The sequence below is a fragment of the Chiroxiphia lanceolata genome, chromosome 1, assembly GCF_009829145.1.
Source record: "Chiroxiphia lanceolata isolate bChiLan1 chromosome 1, bChiLan1.pri, whole genome shotgun sequence".
NCBI lineage: Eukaryota > Metazoa > Chordata > Aves > Passeriformes > Pipridae > Chiroxiphia > Chiroxiphia lanceolata.
The window spans coordinates 100016764-100026519 of record NC_045637.1 but is presented as its reverse complement, the minus strand read 5'-3'; the positions used below and the strand labels follow the sequence as shown (position 1 = coordinate 100026519).

Here is a 9756-nt window from a genome sequence, read left to right as displayed (position 1 = left end):
GATAATTAGCTAAATTTGTTGTGACCGTGAAGTTGCTTTTTCCTCACAGAAGTCAAGCACTCCCTCACTCGTGTTTCCACTGGGTGCTGCAATGTATCTTGCACTGAATTGCTTTATCCGCTAGGAAAGCTGTGGTCATACTTCTAGTGGCATAGATTCACATCCTGCATCACTTGTTATGTTGAGGCTGTGTTTCTGTGGTTGCTATATTTGTTATTCTAATTTCTGGGCTTGGTTATCTTAAGCCTCTCCTACAAAGAGAGTGTGAAATGAGGCATGGGGACAGGTTTATCCTTCCAGCTAAGCTTCTATTATTTTATTGAATAAGGGAGAAACTGCAAGTGTAGTAAGAATAAGAATTTAGGAGTTGTTGGAACACAATGGTTATGACTAATTTGAATCCATGGGCTGAAAGTTCATGTAGCTAAACACTCGGTGTGGCTGGACATACTGACTGGCTATTCACTCACTATCTACCCACACTGATAAATTTTGTTGCCCTTTTGGCACCAAGATTAGTATAACTGCATGCATTCAGTCAAATAATTTTCCCACTTTCTGATGGGAACCTGCAAAATCTGTGTCCCAGGGGGTGTAGGTGTGCCTCTGTATGTAAACTGATGAAGTGAACCAAAATGGTTATTATATCTATTGTGGGGAAAATGTTTAGTTTTCTAAAGTAATGCCTGTTATCAAAGACAAAGATGCTAAACACAAAAACAGCTAGCTCTTTTTGTAAATCCAGAGGCAAAGGACTTTTCTTCATAACTGGCACAGACTCTACCTCATTATTTGAAAATGCAATCTAAATTGCTTAGTTATTAAAATTAGTAAGAGTCCTGCTTATGGTGTTCTCAATGTCTGGACAATGCTTTTCTTTCCCACAGGCACTTCTCCCACTGTGAAACAAATATCCACCTGCATTCATGTGGGTTTCTCCTTAGATTCCGTGGAAGATCCTGTCAGTTTCTTTGTTTGCAAGCTGTCTGCCCAACAGAAATGTCATTTTGGTTGCTTCTAAACATTATGCATCTGCTCATGTGTCTGTAAATAAATAACACAGTGGATAAGGCTACGCTTAGCTTCCCATGTGATTTAGACTCCAATCTGGTATCCACTGGATTCTAACAAAACAAGAGTGGACACAAGTCCTAACATTCCTGCTTTCAAGAGTACAAAATTTCTGTTATAATCTGTGGTTTATTCTGGATTCTCTCTCTGTACAAGGACCTTCAATTCAGATGATTATTAGAATTTGCTTCTGCAAACAGAGTGTCCAAGCACTTCAGAATTTATAACTTTTTATGTGTAGGTATACTTACAGACCAGGAAATGTCATCAGTTTGAAAAGTACTATTTCAATTACTAATTAACTGGTTAAAGTAAAAACCCAAAAATACTAAGGGGGGGGGAAAAACCCCCAAACCTGCTTAGGAATGTTCTACAGAAATGCAAAAAGACCCCCAGAGTATCAGAGGTACAGTGTTCACAAGACTGAGGTGGGGACAAGAATACACTAAGTCTCTTAGAAGAAGTATAAATCATAAATGTTGCTTTTTTCAGGTTTTTTTTTTAACCTACTCAGTCCAGAATTTCAGCTACATCGGGGTGTTCCTTGTTTCTGTATAGTATGTTCTACATGCATGGTGCAGAATTAAATAACTCAAGAATAGAATTAAATATTGCAAGTAATACAGTTGCATGGATAAATGTGTAAGTCTAAGGAGCAAGTGACAAAGGAAAACAGTCAAGAGAAAATGATGTTTTGGGGGAAGAGGGGAAGGAAATCTCTTTCCAACTCCATAAGAACCTTTATGGCTGTTGCCAATTCGAAGCCAGTTGTGAGTCATAGGGACTTCACACTGCAGGTGTTAAAAAAAAAAAAAAGGAGAAACTTTTTTCCCCCAGAGTTTTTTGCTTGCAAATTTGGCCTTCCTTTACCTTTTCCTAGCTCATTCTTGCACATCCTCTGAGATGAGGGGGAAGGCTCTGCAGGAAATAGGCCATCCATTTGGCATAACATAGAAGAATTTTGTGAGATTACTTGCTCTGTTCTAATTGTGGGGTGGCGAGGGCTTGGGAGTGGGATTCTGCATGGCAGCCCTGTGTATGGTAGTTAGATTTGTATCAGTGAGACATGACAGGTCGGCCCTTGAGATTCTGCAGTGGCACAGTGCCAGCTGTTCACCATGCTGATCTGTCTCTCTCCAGAGCAAAATCAAAACCTGCTGCCATAGTTCAGGACTGGGTCAGACTCACAGCCAGATTACTGTTTGTTCTTGTTTTGAATTTGGAAATTTCTGAAATTTTGTAAGGGAATCTGCTTTCATGACAATTCATCCTAAAACAGCACCGTCTCTGCTACTTGTTCATCAAAAGTTGCAGGATTTTTGTACCCAGATTAAACATGCTTTGACCTTGGGACCATATAATATAAACATAGGCTTCAGTTAAGATAGATTCACAATCTGATAAACAAAACCATGCAACTACTTTTTAATTTAGAAAAATACTATTTGCTTTTACAAGGAGAGATTCTGCCATGTGTTTCACTGGGATTTCATTCAACTTTATTGATGACATTTCACTTAATTTGCTGCCATTTGAGAGCCCTATAGGCAAGGCAGAGAAAGGAGAACAAAACAGAGGTAAAAATGGGAGAGGGAATTGCTAGTACAGAAGAAACCCTGCCATCATATTTTTGCCTGTGTAGTCTCCATACATTTTAAAAATCTTTGTAGAAATAACTATGAAGTGAAAGAATGCAGAAAGTCCCAAAGGGAGCATAGCCAGGATTTGTCCTAAGACAAGTGTATTCTTATTGTAGTTCTGAGGAGGTCTGAGATCTCCACTGAGGTCTGGCAAAGCAGTGGTTGTCCCTCCCTCTCTTTTTGGGGTCACACTGGAATTTGTAGGACTGCAGGGATTGGGCCACTGGTTTTAAATTGTACTCCTGATGAGGGTTTTTTTGGGATAGAGTTCAGAGGTATAGTCTAGTGCTACCCAGGCCATCCTACTCAGTGATTACAGGTGAGGCCATTGTTGCAGAGGAAAGGCTGCAAACATTGCAGTACACTGCTATACCTCGCAGCCTTTTTTCCATTTCAGGCACATCCCTGTCTTCATCAGGACTGGTTGAAATCCTTGAACATGATGTTTAGCTTCTTTTCCAGCATTTTATTAGTTGAACAAATATCTATTTTCCTCACCCTCTTCTGACATCTTTGGACAACTTTTTTATACCCTCATGTTGGAAACATGAGGTTAGATGGGTGATTAATCTGAACCAGTACAGTGATTCTTAAATAATTAGTGTCTTTCTGATACCAAAAAACACTCAGTGCTTTTTTAAAAATCACATTAAATGTACTCTGGGATATAATAAATGGCAAAGAGTTCCACTGTGTAACAAAACCACGTGTGAAATAGCTCTTCTTCTACCAGCTTTTGGGTTCCCATCTCTAAAATTGACAGAAGGCTTCATTATTTTTGTGCTAGAAGACAGGGAACAATAGAAATTTCTCACCTAATTTTTCTGGAGCAGTTGCTCTTTTACACAGTTCTGTCCTCAAGGATGTGAAGGCAGTTAACAGGAGAACAAAACAAGCAGATATGAGCACCTTTGTTTTGCTGTATGAAAGGAGATAAACTTCATAAAGTGGAGACTAGAGGTAAAGAAACTCATTGTTTTTATTCCTGTGATTTTAAAGGACCAGAACTTTCTCAGCACTCAGATTTGTTCTCTAAAATAGGGCAACTTCAAAGGCTTTCATAAATCATGTTTGGAGCACCTTATGTTCTGTGACTGACCATTGAAGAAGCAGAGAAATGAAAGAGAAGGTATGTTGGAGAGCCTGCTCTCAAGGGAATCTCGTACTTCCATAGCTCTAAATAATCCATACCCTACTGAAAGGGAATGTTGGAGGTTTTTATGCTATCTCAATATTTTTCTATTACTTGTTCCATTATGTTTTCTAGAGTGACTTTCCAATTTGCAATGCCCTGAGCAATTATGGTGCTTGCCTTGAGCTACCAGAGCAGGAATCTGACTGCAAACTGCCTCCCCATCTGTCATGGAGTGAGTGAGAAAGATCTGAACTGGCAGGGATTTTTTTCCCCTTTCCCTTTGCTTCTGCTGCCAGACAGGGAAACAGGAACTGGCCTGTGAGTTATCGAGTTAATATAGGGCCACAGAGTTGGAGACCCTCAGATTGCAGAGTCTGAAGTCTGAACACCCCTTGGGTGCCTGCTGAATGTATTGCAGCCTTTCCTTCCCTTGGTAGAGGACTTTACAGCTGCCTACTCACAGCACTCTCAGCTTATGCAAACACACCCTTCCTTCCCCAGTGCAGCAAGGCTGCTATGAAGTGCTTGGTGAAATTTCAGCCTCCTGGAGGAGGCTTCTCTTAGTAAAGTTGGTTAGATGAGTTTGTTGCCACTGCTCAGTGTGAGGGCATCTGCCCTCTCTTCAAAGGATCCTCTGTTTCTGGGCTCACTTGCCTGTAGCTCTTTGTTATATATTAGTATTTCTCAGTGTGCAGGAATCTATGCCCAGGACTATGTGCTTTCTCCTCATTGACTGGTTTCCCCCCCTTCTCTCTCCCATTACCTTTCCATGCTTTTCTGAATATCAGATAATTCTGAATAACAGCAAAAGCAATCTATTTTATCTTTTTCTCTTTTCCCAAACCCCTCCTATATTCAGTGCAAAACAGCTGGGGATGCTTTTGAGCTGACAGTCATCACTATGATCTTTCATCCAAGGCATAAAACTGCTACTTGTACTTTCCGTTGTTCCTGACCCTGGTCTTATTTAGAGGAGATAAATGTCAGACTGCTGTTGTCCTGAAGAAGCTGCAATGCTTGGGCTGCTTGATGGAGCAGACTGTTTACAAGCAGTTCTGCTTGTGAAATTAGGTAAATTATCAGGAAAAATTGTCTTGTCCCCTCTTTATCAAGCTGCACTCTCAAGTGAGGCTCTGAGACTGATGTGTCACTAACAAACTGTGACCCAGACTGTGATCCAGCCAGGGGTTTCCAACTTGCATGTTGAATTTACACTTTTTATATTGCTTTTAAAAATTATTTCCTCAGCAGAGGAAAGTACTCTGTTCACAGCAGAGTACTTTTTGTTTGTCAGGTAGCTGCTGTTTATCTGTTATAATAAAGAGGTCTTATTCACTCAGAGGTTTAAAGTCTGTTGGCCTTTAGGTCAACTGGTCATTCATTTTATTACTCGTGAGCCTACAGATAAATAGCTCTGACTGGTTAGAAAATTGACTGAGGCTCAACTAAGCTCAACTCTTTTAAGGTGTAAGGGACCATGCAGACCCCTGTAGCTGCTGAGCTAATGTGGGTTTCAGGCACATCTGTAGTTTACTGGTGCTGTTTATTAGTCAAGACTAAGTTTAGCAATGTCCAGGAAGTCCTTCTCTCTAGTTCTTAGGCTTCTCACGCTCCTGCCACTCCTTCATGAATCAGAGCTGGAGGGGCAGCTAGTGTCTTGCTTATCGGCTCAGGACCCTTTCCTGTATGAAATCTGGCTTTTCATTGAGACATAAATTATCTTCTTCCTCTAACCAGTATTTCATTTAGCATACAGCTATTTCTGTGATATTTTAGGTCTGCTGCTTCACTAATACATCCTTCTGAAAATAGCACAAGATTAACGCTGATAATTCGTGACTTCCATCCCTGGACTCAAGCAATATGGGGGTCCTGGGAATAAAACTGTGTATGTAAGACCAAAGGCAGCTGTATACTGTGAAATAATAAGAATCAGACAAAATACAGTATTGCAGCTAATAGATGTATTTTAAAAGTGGAAACATCTATGTTTAATTGCATTTAAAGTACGTAGTGAGAAACCACAGTTATACATTTTTATAACAAACCTTTACATCTGAAGTCAGAATTATACAAAAAAAAGTGCTGATTATATATGGTCAAAACAACTGAGGCAATTTTTTGACATCATCATCTAAATATTAGCATGTGGCCCCTGTCAGCAACACTCTAAAGTCAGGCTGAATAACGTCAGTCACAATCATTGCTTTTCCTTAACTTACCCAAAAACAACAATCCCAAACCTGTTTCGTTTATTTGTTTGTTGGTTGGCCTTTTTTTTTTGCATAGCTTTCAATATTGCTGCACTCTTACCTCTGTATATTGCAAGCTCATATCAGTTCCAAGATAATTTCTTTAAAGTTCTGAATATTTTTAATCCAGTTCTCCTCAGATACATAATATATATTTTCTTCCAATTATAAATACATATTTTTATTAATCTGATTTCAATAACATGCATTTGTATAATTACTGTACAATCAAAATAGACATTGACCTTACACAGTGTGTATGCTTTTATGCCAGCAACATTATTCAGACACACTGCTCAACAAATCAAGCAAATAGGGAAATAAAAAGAAAGAAAGGAAGAAGAAATAACCTCTGTGAGGAAACATAATCACGCAGCGATTATAGAAAAAAAAAAAAAGGAAAAATACTTATCAGAAAAAGGGAAAGGGCTTATTAATACATAGAAAATCCCCACAATAGTTGAACCACACTTTAGGAAATAGTAAACATGTTAAATAGAATTGTGCCAATTACACAGTGCCCAAGCATCTGCTTGCTCTTAATTAGATGGGGAGGTGAATGACCACTGTTTATTTTCATTTTCCTCATTAATTATGAAAAACCGCATTCAATTCATCTTGCATGGTGAGAGACTGGCTGCGCAGATGTAAGTCGTAAGGGAAGTGGCTCTCTGTAGGCAACCTGAACATCGAACTCTGCCCAAGGGGACCCCTGGATGGCACTGCACAGTAATGCATGCCGTAATTGTAATTTTTGCCATAGTCCAAGCTTTCTTCTTGCTTCAGGGAAAATATCCCATTATAGTTAATGGGGGGAGGACTTATGGGACCTTCAAACTGTGGGCTGGCGCACTCCGGGGAAGTGCTTTCATAGAAGGACTCGTAAGCACTGCAGTAATTGTAAGGTTTCACGGACTTGGAGTTGTCTAGAGTCCCATGCCCTGGGGGGGTGCCAAGCTCTGGGCTGTGGTAGGGGGGATAGAAGGTGGAGTAGGGTGTGCGGGTATGATGGGTGCCTTCACCCGCCTGGCCCATTAGGAAACTTCTGGCATTCAGCTGCAGGCATCCTGCCACCAAGTTTGTAGTTGGCTGTGACAGACCCTTACACAAGTTTTGGACAAAGGTGAGCAGGTCGGGTCTCTTGCCAATGCGCAGGATTTCAGAAAGAGCCCAAATATAGTTCTTGGCTAGTCTTAAAGTTTCTATTTTGGACAGTTTTTGTGTTTTAGAATAACAAGGGACCACTTTCCTTAAATTGTCCAGGGCATCGTTAAGGCCGTGCATGCGATTCCTCTCTCTAGCATTGGCTTCTTGTCGCCTGAATTTGATCCTTTCCATTCTTATCTTGCTTGTCTTTTTTTTCCGAAGGCCCCTTCGCCTAGGTAAGCCATTCTCATCCTCCTCTTCTCTCTCTTCCTCCTCCTCCTCTTTTTCTGTGTCTTCTCCAGGAGATCTTTTAATATTCTTTCCTCGGAGCATGATCTGCTTTGAAAAGCTTTCTGGGTTCTTCATTTGCTTTTGGTCATCACTTTCTCTTGAAAACTTTCTACACATCTGGGATTCTGGCATTACAACAGACTCATCAAATGGCAGTGTTAACATGGTTCTATAATCTTAAGTCACCTGAAAGAATGCCAGTACAATGTTTAAATATTTCCATTTTTAAAGTTTCCCGACTCACACACACAGCCTCATGCAGCTTTTTTGTGTCTGCGTGTGCGCTCTCTGTATATGAGAGTGTGTGTGTATATAAATGCACAATCTATATTTCTTGCATAAAATGCCAGTTGCAAATGACCACTTTTTAAAACATAAAAGCTGTTAAGAATTCTAAAATCACTCAGAAAATTGGACCTTACAACTAAAAAGACACATTTCTCACAGATAAATATAGAGGAAATCAATATTTAAAATATACAATTAGCTCCCTGCTCATTTATTTTATTTTTAAACAACCCCTTCTAAATCTCACCATGATGGAATTCAAAGAAATGCAAAACACAATAAAGCAATATAGAAATTTCATTAATCCAAATTCCTCAGGGTGGAAAAATTAGCAGAGCAAGTGCAGCCTTAAAATTCAAAGTGCCGTATTTCTATTACCTGAGAGTAAATATTTTAAAATCACTTTTTGACTTATATTTCAAAGTTGTGGGTTTTTTCCCTCTATGTTTCTTCCTTTATGTATCAAGATATTAAACTCCAGTAAGTTGCAGTGGGTGAGAAGAAAAGAATAATAGAACATCTCCCACGATCACTCAGCTTGTAACATAATGAAAAACAAAGCAGTTTTTTAATGTTTTGTATTAAAATTACATATTACTTATTTCATATTAACACAAAAATCAGAATTATCTAACCTTAAATGTATTTGGATTAGAGTTAGGAAATAAAATCTCCCTGCCATTTTTTTCCCCTTTTCCAGGCAAAAATTCTAATTGATATTATCTGTTTAGTTAGAATCAACTTATTTGCTTTTTCTCTTTTTCTTTTCTCCTTTATTTTTTCTTCCCCATCAACTGAGGGGGAGGAGGTGAAAAATTCCCTGCACACTATAGCAGTGTTTATGTTCTGTGAGGCTCAGATGTCTTCCTCCAGCTCTTAGCTGACAGGAGCAGTCTGTAGATTCTGACTGCAATTCTGCACGTGTGCTCAGAATCCAGTCTGGAATGGAAAAATAATTTCCTTTTCCCAGTTATTTTGCCTTTTTTTTTTTTTTTTTTTTTTTTTTGTAGTTTGGGAGCAATAAAAGCTTGGATCCCATGGTCTTCAAAGAGACAAGCAAAGCAAATGCAGGGACTTTTTTTAACAGAAAAAACTAAACAAAAACCCCGGTCAAAGACTAACTCTATCAGTATTGTCTACACACTTACAATATTACATAGAAGCAATGAAAGTTTGCAATTGCATCAGAAGAATAAAATGTTAGGAGGAGTTATCAGATAGTAAATAGCATACATAAAATACAAGACAATGATACTGTATCTTTAAACACTTGCATGCACACCCAGCACCAACTGAAATATATCTTTATTTGTATTACCTTAGCTTTTTATTTCATTCAACAATCAGTTTTCATTTTTTGCCTTCCAAATCTTTTCAGTCTGAATGTCGCATCGTCTCCTGGAGTCTAGATCTGTGTATATCTGCACTATCTCATTGATCTCTAAAAAGTGACATTGATGCCAACTGCCAGAGCTGGTACCCATGCCATCTGCTAGTGACGTCACAGGGCAGAGAAAACCACGTGAGCCTTTCTCCTGGGACCTTCATTCTGCACTGATCATCTGGCATCCCTCTAAGTGGGTACCAGCATTCATGTATCAACACAGAAGGTTAGACTGATAGAAAAAAAAAAGAAAAAAATCCGCACCAGCATTTCACATACAGTAGGTGCATTTCCACTGTAGTTGCTTCTTTTTAGCAGCCGAGCTGCATGAATAGAGATGCCAACATTTGGTGCTATCCCTGCTTACAGGTACAACTGCCCTGTGGTTGTTAATACAGTACTGTTTATATGAGAAATGCTGTCTTGTACTGATCTGAGTCCCTCCAGCACACCTGGTACCCAGGGAGAAAAAAGAAAAGACAAGAAAAGACAGGCAGAAATGGGGAAGTAATGCTGGTGCTATAACGCATAGGACAGTCACAAAAAATG

General features: G+C 39.3%; 1 protein-coding gene across 1 annotated transcript; it reads right to left on the bottom strand.

Moving 5' to 3' along the window:
- Window positions 1-5788: 5788 nt before the first annotated feature.
- NEUROD6 (neuronal differentiation 6) lies at window positions 5789-9342 on the bottom strand. The gene is made up of 2 exons (XM_032674572.1): window positions 9142-9342; window positions 5789-7721 (listed from the first exon to the last, which is right to left on the bottom strand). The coding sequence occupies exon 2, from the start codon at window positions 7698-7700 to the stop codon at window positions 6687-6689; it is 1014 nt and encodes a 337-aa protein (XP_032530463.1). The 5' UTR covers window positions 7701-7721; window positions 9142-9342; the 3' UTR covers window positions 5789-6686.
- Window positions 9343-9756: the final 414 nt, after the last annotated feature.